The 17874-nt window shown below is 36.6% G+C and overlaps 1 protein-coding gene across 3 annotated transcripts in view; it reads left to right on the top strand.

Annotated features, from left to right (window-relative positions):
- SLF1 (SMC5-SMC6 complex localization factor 1) overlaps nt 1-17874 on the top strand; it is an 83019-nt gene that overhangs the window by 51530 nt on the left and 13615 nt on the right. For all 3 annotated transcript variants that reach the window (XM_019428783.2, XM_019428784.2, XM_019428782.2), the window contains one exon: nt 4230-4377. In XM_019428783.2, coding sequence (XP_019284328.1) covers nt 4230-4377 — 148 coding nt within the window. The remainder of the gene's footprint in view (nt 1-4229; nt 4378-17874) is intronic.

Below are 17874 nucleotides of genomic sequence, written 5' to 3'. Positions count from 1 at the left end.
CGGAAGCCCTTACCGGTCTTTCAGAATTCTGTTTAGGTGGTACCTGAGGTTTTAAAAAAAGAAAATTCTTTTAAAGGCCCCAAACTTTCTTTAATTCGGCATTAAAAAGGGAGAATTATTTCCGAGTATTGCTTGTCTCTGTGGCCAAGGAGTTGTATTATGTGGCAATAACCAAGTGAGTAGTCTTATTTAAAAAAATAGGGTTAAAAAAAAAATAAGGTTATATACATGTGTATAAGTTAGTCAACATAAAATGATACTTCATCGGCAGTTGAGTTTAATACTTCTGTAATACTTCTAAGATAAAACTGATAACATTCTTATTAATTACTGTCTGTCTTTTTATGTACTTTTTAGATCATAGAATCATTAGGGATAGAAAATATTTTCTTATTATGGAGCATTTCTTTTTTATCCATTTGGATTATATAGATTAAATTACTCATTTATAACTGAAAATAATAATAACACTGACATTTTCAGTTTTACAAAAGTACTGTCAAAGATAGAAATTTACTCAGGAAATGCTGATGTAAATAATAACAGATTTACCCGTATTTAACTTAAAGATTTTTGTTCAGATTTTTAAATAAATTAAACATTTTGTGAAGCATTGCAGTTGTAGCATCGGTTATAATATTAGAACTTGACAGATTAAACTTTAAACTTGACAGATTAATATTTTATTTAACATTTGAATTGTGTAAATTCATATAAACTGGTTTTTGTGTGTATGTGTTACCTTATCTGCTAGAATTCATTCTTGAACTAATTAAATCTTTTTGGCAGTTTCCAATTTCAAGAATTCCATGCATGTTCACAGACATCATTTTCTGTACTATAAAGCATTTGTTTCTTGATTTGCTGAGTTGAAGCATTCAATTTAAGTCATTAGCTAAACAGAAGTCCTCAGTTTATGCTAATATTGTTTTGTCATAATGTCAATCAGCAAGTGTTGCAGAGTGACACAATGGCAGTGAATTTCATTGTCATTAATCTGAGAAAGCTTTGGGCTTTCCTTGGCAAAGAGCAGAGGTGAGCTGTGTCAAGGTTAGGAGGGAGGTATAAATTTTGCTAAGCTTGGTGGTTAGTCCTACTTTTCTTTGTGATGTCTTTAAGTGCTATTTAATGATAACCCTACTATTATAGGTAGAAATGGAAGCTACTTTGTATTTAAAGATAGGGAGATTGAGGCTAAAGAGTTTAAGGAACTTCTTCAAGGTGTCACAGCTTGTTAGGGCAAAGTCTTGACTAGGGGCCAAGTCTCCATTGCAACATACTTTCTCTTGTTTCAGATGCCAGTGTTTTAAACAGGAAGAGGCACATTATGTGTATTATGTTTGCATCTTTCTGACAGAGGTACTAGAGGAGCTGTGTGTCCTCTATTGCCATGGGATATTATGTAAAGCCCTAACCTGGGAGTCGGAAGGCCAAGATTGTAGTTTGTTCTACATGATACACTAGTTGGTTTTTGGAAGATCACCAAATTGATTGATTCAATGGAGATTACTTGTACTGGCAGTCAATAGAGACACTAGAGAACTGTATTGACAAAATGTCTGATAATAGACTTTAACACATTAGAAAGGGGATTCTAAGATAAATATATGTCATGTGCAGATCATGTCTATCTTTCATTTGTTTGTTAATTCTCAGGGTTTTCTGTTCTTTCAGCTTTAGCAAACATTTCAATATTCCAGGAAAGCTTGTCTCCCTTGATGATGTATTTGCCATATTCTCACTAATCTCCTTCTAAATCATATATATTCACTCTGTTAGAATTGGTAGCATTATTTATACACTGTTAAAGTCACAGTGAGTACAGTCCATAGCGCAATATCTTGGCCCTGTGGTGACGGTGAGTGGCATAGATAAGAATATAACATGAAAGGGTCCAAAACCCTGATTGGAAAGTGTCTTTTTGTATAAAAATTTACTATAATGAATATGTGGTAGTATGGATGCTTAGCTAATGTCACACAGGTAAGAATAATTTTAACAAGATCTTTCTTACCATGGCAAAGAAGCTGCAGTAATTCCTTGTAAGTACTACCTGTCTCTATTTAATAACAGTAGTATCAAGGTAAATTGGATAATAGGCACTATCAAAATTAATTTGTGGTACCAAGTACATGTGTACATACATTTGTGTAAGGAAAGAGAAAGGTCCCAGCTGGTTGATTTTGTGGGGTCTTTTTTTAATTGATGGAGTGCTGGATTGTGGTTTTACATGAGACTTAGCTCTGTGGGCTAACCTCCTTTTTCCCTATTCAGAGCCGTATGACTAGGGATCTGAAGTGATCCTGATTTATTCTACTCTTGGGATGGAGAATATTTTGCGAAATCAAAATTTGCCAGTCTCTTGATGGTTTCCTAAGTAGTGTCATTGCTGACATTCAGATAAACATTTTGATATGATCAACTTTTAGTTCAAATGTAGATTCTCACTGTCCTGTTTTATGTTCTCTTGATAAGTTGAACCCTGAGAAATAAAACTTGCTCAGAGTGATTATCTCCATGTTGGCTTTACAAAGTCAAGAGTTGGCTTCCTGCAAACTACTTTGAAGACTAGCTAAGACTCAATGCCTAAGGGAGTGAGTTGTGGTCAGCTTATGGCTCGGACCCTACCAGGGTACTAGGGGAGGAGTTGGTACTTTCCCGCCTGCTGATACAGCCAGTCCTACTGCTAGCTGCCCGGGTCACACAGCTGCAACTGCAAGACTTAAACACAGCCCTCTAATCAGGGTGGGCGAGAGGGTGGTGCTGATGCCCAGTCATGAATCCTGACCTGGCAGCATCGAGCTGTGGTCAAGGTTTTGTGTTGAGGCTCCTGATGATACTACAGGAAGGGTAGTGCTTCCCTAATCATGCAGCTTAAAATCTCCTCGGCCCCATTCTTCATAGTCTGTCTCTCACATTCTAATGTCCAGCCCTGCCTTAATGCAGTACGGCCATACAGTGTGATAGAGCCACAGGGAACTTGCACACCTACCTAAGCACCCTGACTCTGGGCTTTTCCTCAGTAAACACTGTTTTGGCAGGCCTGGTGTATGTCCTGCTTGCACAACAAACCAGAACTAGAACTTTAGTTTTGAAGTTAATAATAACTTCTTATAATAAGGAATGATGGTACTCTTATGAAATATTTTATACTGTAGGAACCTTGTCTGCTGAAGGCAGGAGAAAGAAATCCAGTAGCCTCTGATGGTTTGCGATTTCTCTGCCCTTAACCCCATATTAGGTTTAGTATAGTTGCGGAACATAGCACTTACCATCTATTTGGATACTATAACATTTATTTATTAAAATCTTTTCACATGTTTTGTACCCAGCTGTTAATTTGGCATTTTTTTTCACACATCCAACCCACCTAAAGAACAAATACCGAAAGTAAAGGAATTTCAACTAGTTTTAATGTCATTGTGGAAAAGTGTTAATTTTTAAATCAAAAGTGTTTAAAAATATTTTTATACCTCTTTGCCTTCATATTTTTGAATTAGAGATTTTCCACATTAGGGTAAAGCATACTTACTGTAATTAAATTTGGTATGCTTGCTTTATTTTTTATAGGAATTTAATGTTTAGAAGTGATAATATAGAACAATATTCATCTTTAAGAATTGATCCCTATACATCTCTAAATTAGGTAATGTAACTTGATACAATTTAATAATTAGAATTTTAGCCAATCTGTTTCTTTACAACAATCTTGTTTGCTAAAGTTCTTATTCATTGTGTTTTTTAAGTCTTTTTCTGGAGTATGCCATATGGAGAAATGGAAAGTTTAATTTTATATATAAACAGGGATGGCTAAGTCTATTTTTTTTTTTTTAATATCTCTGTATTCTTGTTAACAGAAATCCACAGAAGCCAGATATCTCCTGCATGTTTTAATGGAATTACTGCCATAGTAAAGCACTGACACTGTTGAATAATGATATTTTAAAAGTTTATTCTAAGCTGTCTGTATATAAGTACTGGAGGTTTTGTTTTATTAGCGGTTTTGTCATATGGGTATAAAGATTTAGATATGGATAGGGGGAGGAAGGAGAGGCAGAAAATGGAGAGAGGGAATTAGCTTGCTGCGGTTCTAGGAACACCTTTTAGTGTTAGCATACTCTAATTTTAAATAGCTAAGTTTGCCTCAACAAGTATTTGAAATAAACACTAATAAAAAAAACCATCTATTTTAATATGCATTACTAATATTTGTCCCATCTTAATGTTAGGTCTTCAAACATGAACTAGCCTACTTACTCACAGGAATTCTTGGAGCAGCAATAGATTATTGGATCTTCCTTGGTCTGAAGAGGGGTAAAAATGTGATGCGACACATGTCTGATGACTTAGGAAGTTATGTTTCCCTTTCATGTGATGGTGAGTGTTCTGGGTTGTTTTTCTTAGACCTATTATGTGATTTTCCTTTAGGCAGTCTGTAATCTTTAACATACATTCATATGAAGCTTTCTTTAATTTTTTTTTTTTTTTTCAACGTTTTTTATTTATTTTTGGGACAGAGAGAGACAGAGCATGAACGGGGGAGGGGCAGAGAGAGAGAGGGAGACACAGAATCGGAAACAGGCTCCAGGCTCCGAGCCATCAGCCCAGAGCCTGATGCGGGGCTCGAACCCACGGACCGCGAGATCGTGACCTGGCTGAAGTCGGACGCTTAACCGACTGCGCCACCCAGGCGCCCCTCATATGAAGCTTTCTTAAAATAGTTACACACACACAGGCATGCATAACATAGAAACAGTATAAAGAAGGTAAAAATTATTCATCATGAATGTTCCCATGCAGGTAAACATTTAACTTTTTTATCTATTTCTTTCTAGTAATATCTAAGTATTTTTTTAATACTCTTGAACTCATATATATCATTTTATACTCTTATTTTCCTCTAAATGTTACATGAGCCTTCACCCCCACCACATTATTTATTTTTCAAAATATTATTTTGATGACTTCACAAAAACGGAATATTAGATGGTAATATAGAAAATAGTACTTGGAAATATTTATTTATATGCAATATTATTAATATTTTCCTTAATCATATAATTAAAAATTATAAGTAAACTACCCTATGCAAGTAAATATTTGACCAAATTTTTTTTAATTTCAAAAAATTTTTTTATTAACTAGACAAATTTAAATCAGTTTATTGTCTTTTCATTGAAGAAGCGGATTAACTTTTTTATGTATGGCGTTTCAGAATCTTACATGGTAAGAACAATTTTCAGTCCTTTTAATACTTATAATCATTGAGGTTGAGTAGAAAGCATTATCCTTCATCTTATATGTGCCATATAAACAGTTCCCAGGTCTCTTCCTATGTAAATACTTAACAGTAGTAAAATGAAATTCACTGACTCAGAATACTTACTTTATAAAACCACTTGCATTAACTTGTTTATCTTATTAACTTACTATCACTGTTTAAAACTTTTGCCCTGATGTACCTGTTGCTGTATAATTTTTCTTATTATAAAAAGCTGCTACTATTTCTTTTCAATTGAGTCTGGTGGTGTAGCAAATGAGCCCGGATGAAGCAAAAAGAAGTAATTCATATGTATAATTTTCTCACTCTTTCTCCTCCCCCAATCATCCATTCTAGTTTTAAATTTTCCTCTAAAATAACTCATTTTCACATACCCACTTTATGAACGGTTCTACCTAATTCTTGGTCTCCAGAGTGAGGGAGACTTCCAAAAGACCTGAGGGCACCATTCCTGAACTTCAAAGTCAGGTTAGGAAACTATGAATCTTGTCATTTCTTTCTTTCTCACTTGTATCCTAACTTCCTAAAATGAATGTATTTTAAAACAAGTGAGTTTTTGTGGCCCTCAAATATAAAAGATAATTTTTTATATACTGCAAAAATTTTAGACTGCCAAGTATTCTTTTTTGTTATACATGTGTTTCAGTACATCTAGGTTTTATGTAAAAGAAAAAGTTCTTGAATATGCTTTAATATCACTTTAATACTTTGAAGAAAGATTCTAGAATAGGAATCCAGGACTAAAACTGGAGTTCAGGATTTATTCGATGATGCCCTCTACAAACGGAGGTCTCTTTTTTATACTACTGAACTTACAAGATTTTTATCTCAAGCATTTTATCTTCTTCTTTTCCTTTTTCTTTGAGCTGAGGGGTGATTACTGTTACTTTTGTGGAGTAGCTAGCCTTTGTTGTTTGACTTTTTAACATTCCTTAGCTCAAATTCAATATTCCTCTAAAATCCTTTCTTATTTATTTCACTCCATTCCTACTGGGTAGTTCTTTTGTTGCTGTCGTTGATGTTCTTGTTGTTTTAGAAATAGCAAATTTCTGTCATTATTTGCTAGCATGAGAACTGAACATTTAGCTAAAAGGATTCCCCTGCTTGTATTCCATAATGAAACTTCTTTGAGTTGAGGGACCCAGGACAGGATTTGCAGTGGCTTTAGAGGCCATCAGTATAGTTAAATGTCTTGTTTCCAGTATGTGTTGGTTACCTTGAAGGTAATACAATTTGTCTCATAGTTTAGCCAAATGCAGAAAATATGAGCCTGTACTAATAGGGTTTCATTATATGTTCTAAGTCAGGTTCGATGCTTTCTTCACTCATATGCTGATTTGCACTGTACTTTAAAGCAAGGTATTGTTATCCACTGCTATTTCCTCCTTTCGCATGACAAGTTTAAACCCAACAAGTTTGAGCCTATGACTGACCTAAGCTAAAGCTAGATGTTAATGTTACCATTACGATCTTTTGGACACACTGAGCGATTACTTTGCTTCCCCCGATATGTTTGATCACTAGTATTTAAAACTCTAGTTGAGATTTAAACTATATCCATGTTTGAAAAGTAGGCTTAACCCTTTTTTTTTTTAAACTCTTCTCAAAACACACATAATTGGTCCTTTGGGCTTCTAATTCAGCTACAGGTGGGTAGTTTTAAAAAAGACATTTCTAAAATGGTTCAAATTAATATCTTCCTAAATTTTTGTTGTTAGTATGACTTGATTTTTTACTATTGTCAAGAGGCAGAAATCAAGTGAACAGTTTAAGAGAACAGTAAGTAGCTTTTCTATAGTTAGTATACAAAATTAAAGTGTTTATTATGGACTTTAATAGCATAATAACTTTTATCCCTACAAGTGGACCAGGTGTTTTAATAATGTCCTTTTTGTCAGTATGTCAGTATTTTGATGAAGAATGATTTCTTTATCTCTGGATACTCCCTTTTTTAAAATTTCTTTGCATTTTTCATCAGGTGCTTTTTGCTTTTCCTAAGTCACTAGTAACGATGTTATAGTTTGTTACATAACATTTAATTGAAGATAATGGTCCATCTTTCTCATGGCCATCTGTACATTTTTGTTTTTCTTAGTGCGCAAATACAAATCATATTATGATGCTACTCAGATTCAAATCTATTAATTTCAGTTTAGTAAAACCGTTGTTCATTTTTGTTCTGTAGAAGATTAAGGTAGAAGATATTTCAGTAGATAAGTAAAATCCTTCTTTCCTTCAGATCTCATGTCCGTTAACCCACATTGATGTCCTTCTCTTTTATTTCTAAACGCTTTGAACAGAAAGAGTTTTCTTATATCCCTTTCTATATTTTAAGATCAGGTGATCTGAAATTATTTTTTTATGCTTATTGAAATTTCTAGTATATTGGCTTAAACCAGGGGTTGGCAAACTTTTTTTGTGTATGATATCACATAGTAAGCATTGTTGGCTGTACAGGCTTGTAGTCTATCCCAGCTCCTCAACTCTGCAGTTGTACGAAGAGCAGCCATACACAGAACATAAATGGACATGGTGATGTTTCAATAAAACTTTATTTATAAAAATAGCAAGATATTGTTTCTTAACTTCTAACTTAAACTTATTTTTTCTCCTGCTTTTTAGTGGGAAGAAAACATGTCATCAAAATGTACTATAATATTTTTTACATCTTTAGAGAAATTTAGTAAAACTCCCTTTACCCTTCGCAGACTACTTCATTATTTTTTCCTGATAAATAATGTTTCCAAACTCTTTTATTTTTTAATTCCTCTCCATTTTTCAGACCTCTTTCATAAATATGTTTTCATAATTTTACTAATTATCTCATCGGAATGTTTCTATTCACTTTATTTATTCAACACATTTTTATTGCTACTCTACTAAGCACCGAAATAAATACTGTGTCTAGTGAAGGGGTGGGTGACAAAACGTGGTGGCCCTTGATTTTTTGGAGTTTTTGGTGAGAGAAACAGACTATAATTAGATTAATGTAAATATATCGTTTAAAAATGCTGAGTGCTTCAAACAAGAAAAACTAGGTGTTGAGATGGGTGAACTTATACTTCATATCAGGTAATCGTGTAAAACAGAACCTGAAGGAAAAGTAGGAGTTGGGCAGAGACAGGGAAACATGTTTCCATTAGAAGACACAACATTTACCAAAACTGAGATAGGAAGAAGCAGGGCCTGTTTGAAATCTTATGGTAGCTAGCTGATGGCAAGATGCAAGAAGAGTAGCCAGAATAAAGGCAAAGAAATTGTAAGAGAGTTTGCAGAGGAACTCCTAAGCCATGTTGATGAGTTAGAAGCTCTTTTAGGGGTGCCTGAGTCGCTCAGTCAGTTAAGCATCTGACTTTGGCTCAGGTCATGATCTCGTGTTTTGTGGGTTGGAGCCCCCAGTTGGGCTCTATGCTGACAGCTCAGAGCCTGGAGCCTACCTCAGATTCTGTGTCCGCCTCTCTCTCTCTGCCCCTCCCCTGCTTGCACTCTGTCTCTCTCTCTCTGAAAAATAAACAAACGTTTAAAAAAAAAGTTTTTTTTAACAAGGGAGTGGCATGACTTTTTTAAAAAGCCTATCAAATGCTCTTTCTGGGTGAATAACTTCAATTGGATCATCTCCTTTGCACAATACAGTGCAAGTTATTTCTACTTTGTTTTTGCCTCTGCTTAGAGGTGATATGTTAAGAGATCAGTTGGTTGTAATAAACACTGTGATGATAGGCTTTTTTTAAATGTATAACTAGAGATTTAATATTCAAAAGAATTCTTTCAGAATAGAAAATTTTTGCAAATCATATATCAGATAAGGGGTTAATATTCAAAGTATATAAAGAGCTAACAAAACTTGAGAGCAGACAGTCTGTTAAAAATTGGGCAGAAGAACTAAATTTGTCCAAAGAGGAATCAAAATGCCTAACAGGCACATGAAAAGATGCTCAGTAGCACTAATCATGAAGGAGGTACAAATCAAAATGACAGTGAGATACCACCTCACACCAGTTGGAATGGCTATCATCAAGAAGACAAGACAGTGGTTCACATGGATGTGTTAAAAAGGGAGCCTGTATACACTATTAATGGGATAGTAAAGTAGTCCGAATACGATGGAAAATAACATGGAAGTTCCTCAACAAATTAAAAATTGATCTACCGTGCAATTCAGCAGTACCACTTCTGGGTACATACCCAGAGGAAATTAAAACAGGATTTTGATGAGGTTTATGCACACCCATGTTTGTCACAGCATTATTCACAATAGCCAAGATATGGAAAAACCCAAATGCCCATCGTTGGATGAATGGATACAAAAGATGTGGTATACATATACCATGGACTCTTATTCAGCCATGAGAAGGGAGGATATTCTTCTATTCACAACAACATGGATGGATCTTGAGCACGTTACACTAAATGAGAGAGACAAGTACTGTATGAAGTCACTTACATGTGGAATCTTAAAAAGTCAAACCTGCAAAAAACAAAAAGCAAACCCAGTAAAATTGATGTGACATACATTGGGTTCTGGAATCAAACGGTCAAGAAAGAGTTCTTGGGATGTCTTTGGTGCAAAAGCACAGCAACAGGAATCATGGGCAGAAAAAGCTACACTGGGATTGTGAGGAGTGACTGATGATACACTATTAAGTTGGGAGGGGCTTAGGGATAGTGTAAGTCTCTAAGGAATTTGGAAGCAAGGTTTTTGGGACCTTGAGGGGCTAGCTGCTGTTTAAGAATAAGGTCATTTACTAATCTCTAGTAAAACCTTAGTCATGAGACTCTTCAGATGTGTATCAGGGGGCCATATGTTTGGAGGATAATTGCTAACCTATATCTTGGGATGGGGGGCAGGGGGGTTGGCAGGGAATAGAGATAAAGGAAGTTTTCAAAGGGATTTTCATATGTTAAAGAAAACTTACAGGATCCTGGAGGTTGGGCTAACATCATAATGTCAGGCTAAGGTTGCCTTTTGCATCTAGCAAAGTACTAACATTGAGGCATTTGAGTTCATGTAGGAAGGTCCCTCTGCCTGTCTTAAGTACTTGTCGGTGGGCTGCAAAGGAAATTTAATATTTTTTTCTTCTACGCTTCTTTTGCCTTTGTTTTCCATATCACAGTGGTGGTTACTATAGGATGGGGAGTGAGGGGATAAAGTTGATTGTGTTTAAGGCTCCAAACTTGAAGCGAGTAGTAAATAAGCCATAGAAATCTATCTAATATACAATATGATGAACACAGATAATAATATTGTAGTATAATGATGTTATATAATAAATGCTACCTCAGTGGCAATCACGTTACAGTATATAAAAGTTTCAAAGTGACAGGCTGTACACCTTAAATTTATAAAATGTCATATGGCAAGTTGATTAAAATCTTTTGATGATCATTCTTACTGCTTGCACAGTTTCAGTATTTGCAGTGCAGTAGGTTGTAAGTAGTCAGTTGTAACAAAAGGTTGTAAATAACTCCTTTCTCATTTCCAGTTCTTATAATTGTATCTCAGTGGAAGCTATTTTGGAAAGGTTTATTTGAATTGAGCAGTCTCCTGTATGTGTGGGGTTAGGTGGATCTACTTAACATCTGACTGGAGCCCTTTGCCTATATGGCAGTGTGTGCCTCAAGGCAAGTTTAGGTCTTTAGGCAAGGCAGAATTTCTAGGTTAGCCTGGACACTGTTTATATTTGGGGCTGGATCATTCTTTGTTGTTGGAGACTGTCCTATGAACTGTGAATTGTAGGGCTTTCAGTAGTAGCTGTGTCCTTTGGCCACTGAATGCCAGTAGCACTTCCCACACTAGTTATGGCAACCAAGCATTGCCAAATGTTCCCTGGAGAAATTCCCCACCCACTTAGTTCATTCTTTCTCCCTCTTCACCCTGCTATGCCCCCTCCTGTAGTCAAAATTCAGACAATCAAGAACTGCAGGAATATCAGCCCTGAGCCTTTTGTTAAGGCATTTGAGCAGGATAGGACTCTTGTTGGGTGTCTGGAGTCTTTTCAGCCCAAAGGAACTCAGCCCCTGTGTACAGAGGTCAAGTTTTATACTTCATATTGATATTTAGTTTGTCATTCTGTTCAATTTTTAAAATGCATTTTAACCTGTTATGTTTATTTTGCTGATTTTATTGACTTTTTCCAGAGTTTGTAGTAAAGGAGAACAGAATATGCCACCCCAAAATGTGCCACCTTGGCATGTGGGTTATTTTGAGCTAAAGACAGTTGAGGACCAACAGACTTTTGGAAGAGTTTTATCTCCCCCTTAACTGCCTAAAATAATTTAAGTAACTTTTTTTCCAGACTATACAAAGAGTATGGGCTAGATGTGGTAAGCTGGGGCTAACTTGGCAGGGTCTGTTTGTTCTGATTCCTGTATGTGTCCCATTGTCTCTGCATAGTGTGACAGACATTTTGTTACCAAACATTTGCTTTTCCCAATTGCCTCAGTTGCCAAGTGTCTTTGAATCTCTCCTGTCTGTGTGTGGCTCCTGCATGAAAGGAATTAAATTTGTTTCTCTTCTGTTAGTCTTATGTCAATTTAATTAAGACACCAGCCAAAAGAACCTAGAAGGGTGGAGGAAAAAATTTTCCTCCCCTACAAGTGGCCACAGAGAGAGAGTAGTTTTAGTGTCTGGATGGTGGACATTCTGTGGCTGCTGCAGCTGAGAGATCCTGGGACCATTTTCAGAAAGCCACAGAAGGTAAGAATTCTTATCATGTCAGTTTCCCAGATCTCTGCCTGCAGCGTCCAGTGGAAGCAAGAATAGTGAGAGTCCTCTTTTTCCTTTTATAAATTTAGATTAGGAGGAAGTATTTGTGAAACTAGTTCCTTGCATATAGGGACTCTGGAAAAGGTGTGTAATTAGTACTCTTGGTTTTGTTTAATTTTTTTTTTAATTAAGTAATCTCTGCATCCAACATGGGTCTTGAACTCATGATCTCAAGATCAAGAGTTGAATGCTCTTCCAGTTGACCAGCCAGGCACCCCAAGTTCTCTTGGTTTTTATTGGCCATTTTCCTCTCAAAGATGGTCACTGTTTTTCTTTGTCTCTCTGTTGTGTTGTCATAAGGAGGAAAATTTTAGGGTGTAACAAACACAATCCCTATAAACCTGCTATTTGAGCCACTGACCTCACAGACTAGTGAGTTCACGGTTCTCTGACTCTTATCAAATTGGCGTTTGTTTAGACAAGCTTTGTTGTGCATTAACATGCACATAAGGTGAAGGCTTTTGGAAGCCAAAGCTGCAGGATTGGTGGGCACGGGTCAAGCACTTAAAAGCTATTAGAGTGCTCACTACCTAACTCAGTTACCCCATGTTAGGATAAGTTGGTCCTAGAATAGGTTAGATTGGCACTAGGTCACCCATCATCCTCAAGATAATTTCTGTGCAGTGAGGTTCTTTGATTTAAAATAACTCAAAATTTCCAACTGAGCAACATGTCCCTATTAAGTATTACGCTGGCTCTGAGAGCCCCGAGGTTCAGTTAGTGTACGTATAAGAAAAACTGGATGAGGTTTTACTTTTCTCTCGTTCTGTATCTTGAGAACTTGGCTTTGTGACCAGTGAGAATATTTTCTATCCTCTCTGCCAGGTGCAAGGTGCACATACCAGCATGCATCTTGGTGGCCACTCAAATAGACTGGAGTTCCGAGACATGAAGTCATAAGCAGCACTCTCTTTCTCTGAGTGTGCAGTCTATGAGGGGAGTTTGTTATGAGAGGTCCCACTCAGTCTATAAGGGGTTTTAGCCATCTCAGCCTGTGTCATTTTGTCAGTGCTAGAAAAGTCCCATTCCAGTAGCGCCTGCCTGGTGTCATAGATTAGCATGTGTGTGACTGGAGATGTCTCACATTCTCCTTGGAAACCTGACACAGTGTTATCATTATACCATTTTTACTGTAACAACTTTTGTAGACTCTTTGAGTGAACTTCTTGAATCATAGGGGCTGCCTCTTCTGTACCCACTTGAGGAATGTCTCTTGTGTCCATGGTAAAAATTGATTCAGAGCATAGAAAGTTGCTTCCGGGTTTTTCCACAAAAAGGCTTATTAGTTTGAGTTGCTATTAAGATTAATACACAATCGTTCTTGTCAATGGCCAGACAGTAGATACTTTATAACACAAAAATATATAATTGGTTATATTTAAAAGGAAAAATTTTAGAGAGATGTCATCTTAAACAGTTGGTGCCTTTGGAATGACCAGATTTAAAAAGAGGACCTAAAGGGGGCACCTGGGTGGCTCAGAAGGTTAAGCATCTGACTCATGGTTTTGGCTCAGGTCACGATCTCACAGTTTCGTGAGTTCGAGCCCTGCATCAGGCTCTGAGCTGACAGCGCGGACCCTGCTTCAGATTCTCTCTCTCCCTCTTTCTCTCTCTGCCCCTCTCCCTCCCCCACTCTCACTGCCTCTGTCTCTCTCAAATAAAATAAAACTGAAAAAATAGTTTAAAAAAAAAGGACCCAAAGGAATATAATCAGTAGCCTTAGGGACTCCTTTACAAGATTAAATAACAGAAATTAGAACAAAAATTATAGTACACATCCAGTGTAAATTCTCTGTCTTAAATTCCAGTCCCATCTCCTCAGCAAATTCCCTAACTCCCTGAATTCCCCTGCCTTCCCTAGAAAATTCCGTATACACCCAGCTGCCTGTATAAATTTTACTTTCTCTAAAAGATTTGCCTGGAGCTTTTCAGTTTGTACTTCAGACACGAGTGTATAGGTTTCTAGTTTAAATGCTGAAGGCTGGGAAGTAAATTTAAACAGAAGCACCTGTGACAGGCAGTAGGCCTCACTTTACTATTTCGTACAGTTCCTCCTACTTCCCAGGGCTTTGTAATCAGGCCCTGCCAGCTTTGGGCCTTCCTATGCAGTGTCCCTAGAGGATATATCCTGGAACCCCCACTGCAAAGAATTCATGACCCATGAACAGGAGCAGATCTTTCACATTATAAAGCCCTCTTACCTCCACTTTCAGAAGACATACCAAATTTAGAGAGCAGAAACATTAATGGCCATTCACAACACTACTAACAGAGACCTTGATTAGCTGCAAAAGAGCGTTCTCCCCACCCATGGTGTCGCTGTAGTTAACTGACAAGCCAGATGGCTCCCTGAGGAAAAATCTGCCTCCCATAGGAAACTGGTGACCACAAAGTATCTCTTAGATCCTCCAACAGATGATCAGCTGAAGGCCTGAAGGCTGGTGTTTGGGATCTGATAGAAGCAATAGTAGAGGCTTTTTCCCCTAAGGTGAATTGGTCCAAGGTTGAATTGTACAGTCTGAAAGAAGGCCTTTGTGTTTTAAAATGCTTAATAGAAACTTTACAGAGGTATATTGCACTAAACCCTGAAGTTATAAATAAGGGAATCTTTTGGTTTCTATCTTCGTCGGAAATCCTTTCCATGATGCAAGTCTTTATCTTACAGATCTTTGCAAAACCAGAAATGAAGCCCTGGGAACAATTACCATCCCTCAAGTCTCCCTTATAAATCCGTGTAGATACTGTAAAAGATTGGGACATTGAAAATAGAATTGTCCCTCACTTAAAAAGAAGGCAAAATTTAGATAGTAATTACCCCACATCTCTGAAAATAGGCAAATGTATCCCAAAAGCAGAATCTTGGAGAAAACTATGGATACTTTGTGCTTTTGTGATGTGAATTTTCTACCCCCAGATCCTATAAGACCTAAGAACCATTCTTTGAAATGCAAACTTCAGGAAAAAGTTTTTTATCAAGAAGGAGGGAAAAAGGAGCTTGGTGGAAATAAAGCGAATAAAAAATCTTAAGTGTTATCTCCATAAATATTGAAAAGCTTTAGCCATCTGAGCAGGTGATTTAACTTACTTCAACTGTCAAAACAAAATTTGGATCCAACTGCTCTTTTAAAAACCAGTAAGGTTTGCATTATCATACCCATCTCATGGCTAAAATTTTTAAACAACTTTATTTTGTGTGGTAGATGTATTATTCTACCTCTGGATAGTGTTGCTAATATCAGTTTTTAAAAGAATTCTACTTAATTGGCTTAAAAACAAACAAGTGCTTATATGGATTAAGTAATCTTAAAATTCTGAGAAATACGTAAGACCTAACACAAATGCCTTTTAGGTCCACATAATTTGGAAAAGCAGTTAGTATTAAAGCTAGTTTGGTTTAGTTACAATAGACATGTCTTTAAAATTATCAACACTGAATATAATGCAGACATACAACTTACTGTACCTGAGTTTATTAGTGAAATAAGTTCATGTTATCTCTGTTAAAAAATTTGTCAGCAAGAAAAATAGGTTGGGATGGCTGACTTTGTCTATCTCATGAGATTTTCATGGGTAATCCGAACATAATTGTTGGGAGCAAGTGATTTAGGTAGATATAAGTGAGATGAGAATTGTTAGGTGAATTTTTTCCACAGTAATTATGTTTTATGGTATGTGTACTTAAAAAGCTTTCCAAATCTCTTTGGTAACTTCTTAAATCCTTAGAGTTTTGTTTGTAAAGTCAAGTTACATTATAAAAATTAATTTCTTTTAAAAAAATGTCTTTTTTAATGTTTATTTTTGAGAAGGAGAAACCGAGCACAAGTGGGGGAGAGGCAGAGACAGAGACAGAGACAGAGACACAGAATCTGAAGCAGACTATAGGCTCTGTGCGGACAGCTCAGAGCTGACAGCTCACCGCCCCTGATGTGGGGCTCAAACTCACAAACCGTGAGATCATGAGCTGAGCCGAAGTCGGATGCCCAACGGACTGAGCCACCCAGGTGCCCCCTTTTTTTTTTAAATTTTTTAAAGTCTATTTATTTTGAGAAAGAGCGTGCAGGCAGGGTAGGGACAAGAGAGAGGTGGGGAGAGAGAATCTCAAGCAGGCTCCGCAGTGTCAGTGAAGATGTGGGCCTCGAACCCACAAACTGGGATATCATGACCTGAGCCGAAATCAAGAGTTGAATGCCACCCCAACACCCCAGTAGAAATTCATTTCTAAATAAGATGGAAATACTAGATCATTTCTAAATAAGATAAAATACTACAACACTAATTACCGTATAAAGTTTTATCCCCTTTTGGATTCACAGAGGAACTAAAGATATTTGGTGTGTTAGTAAACTTGTCTTTTGTCACTTTGGCAGATTTACTGTGAGGAACAATATATTTCTAGAAATTATTGAATGTGTTCAAAATTTCTTGGTAATGTTACAATTGTCTACTTCTTAGTTTTTACTAGAAATCAACATTTCTAAGGGTTAAGAATTTTATTTAATATATGTAATTAAGACTCCTGGAAATAATAGGGGTGATAACTGCATGCAAGGAACAAGTCGAGTTTCTGACTAAGAGAAGGTATGAGGTATGGAGATGTGTTTTTGGTAAGAGAGAAACAAGTAATTTTTTCCTAATTGTTTCAGAATGGGAAGGAGAGAAAATTTTACCTTCAAGGTCAAGTTGGCTAAAGTTAAATGAATTTATTATAAGGGTTTTACAAAATAACCTTTGAGGTCAACAATGTACTTACATTTAAGTACAACTGAAAGTATTCTTTCATCTGCTAAAAGGACAGAGTTTTCTTGGACCATCCGATTTTCTTTCAATAATGTGAAAGGTTTTTATTCACCTTTTAAATAATCTGCCTAGGAAACAACAATTCTGTGTATTATCAAAATAATTTCCTCTGTTGTCTTAACAAGTTTTTGATTACTTAAGAAAACAGAGTGTTCTCTATTGCCAAGGTGTTTTTGTTTTTTTGTTTTTTTTCTGGCTACTTGAATTTCTATATTTGAGTGCAAAATCTTTGTCACTTTGGTTAAGTTATCTCACAGTGGCTTATGATACTGTTTGACCAAGCGTTCTAAAATCTTTTTTTTTTTTAATGTTTATTTTTGAGAGACAAAGAGAGACAGAGCACAAACAGGGGAGGAGCAGAGAAAGAGGGAGACACAGAATCCGAAGCAGGCTCCAGGCTCTGAGCTGTCAGCACAGGGCCCAATGCAGGGCTTGAACTCAGAGACCGCAGGATCGTGACCTAAGCCAAAGTCAGATGCCCAACCAAAGGAGTCACCCAGGCTGCCCTAAAATCTTTTGATACTCTGACAAACTTCTCAAAATCGAATTCTAAAGCCATTTGTGACTTCGAAGTAAATTTGCGATTTTGCAAAGGATCCCTGGAGTATTGCAAAAGATATGTTCTTTCTCCTTGTCACATGTGCATTCCTGAACAAATTAGGTTTATTTGATAAGTCACATGGGAAACACTGTCAAATAAGAAGTAATACTTAAGCCTTCTTTATGTTGTTTTTCTATAGTTGTATGTAAGTGTTCCAAAAATAATATAAAATTCCCAGAAATGTGATATGTGCTGGTATAATGTTGTCACTTGTAATTCTAGTCTTCATTTTTTTTTTTTTTTTTACTTTTTTAACATTCATTTATTTTTGAGAGAGCGAGCGCGCGCACGAGCGGGGGAGGGGCAGAGAGAGAGAGAGGTAGACACAAATCTGAAGCAGGCTTCAGGCTCCGAGCTGTCAGCACAGAGCCTTGATGTGGGGCACGAACCCATGACCATGAGATCATGACCTGAGCCAAAGTCAGACAC

The sequence above is a fragment of the Panthera pardus genome, unplaced genomic scaffold, assembly GCF_024362965.1.
Source record: "Panthera pardus isolate Hobbes unplaced genomic scaffold, ASM2436296v1 HiC_scaffold_2, whole genome shotgun sequence".
Taxonomy (NCBI): Eukaryota; Metazoa; Chordata; class Mammalia; order Carnivora; family Felidae; genus Panthera; species Panthera pardus.
This window is presented reverse-complemented; position numbering and strand designations above follow the sequence as displayed.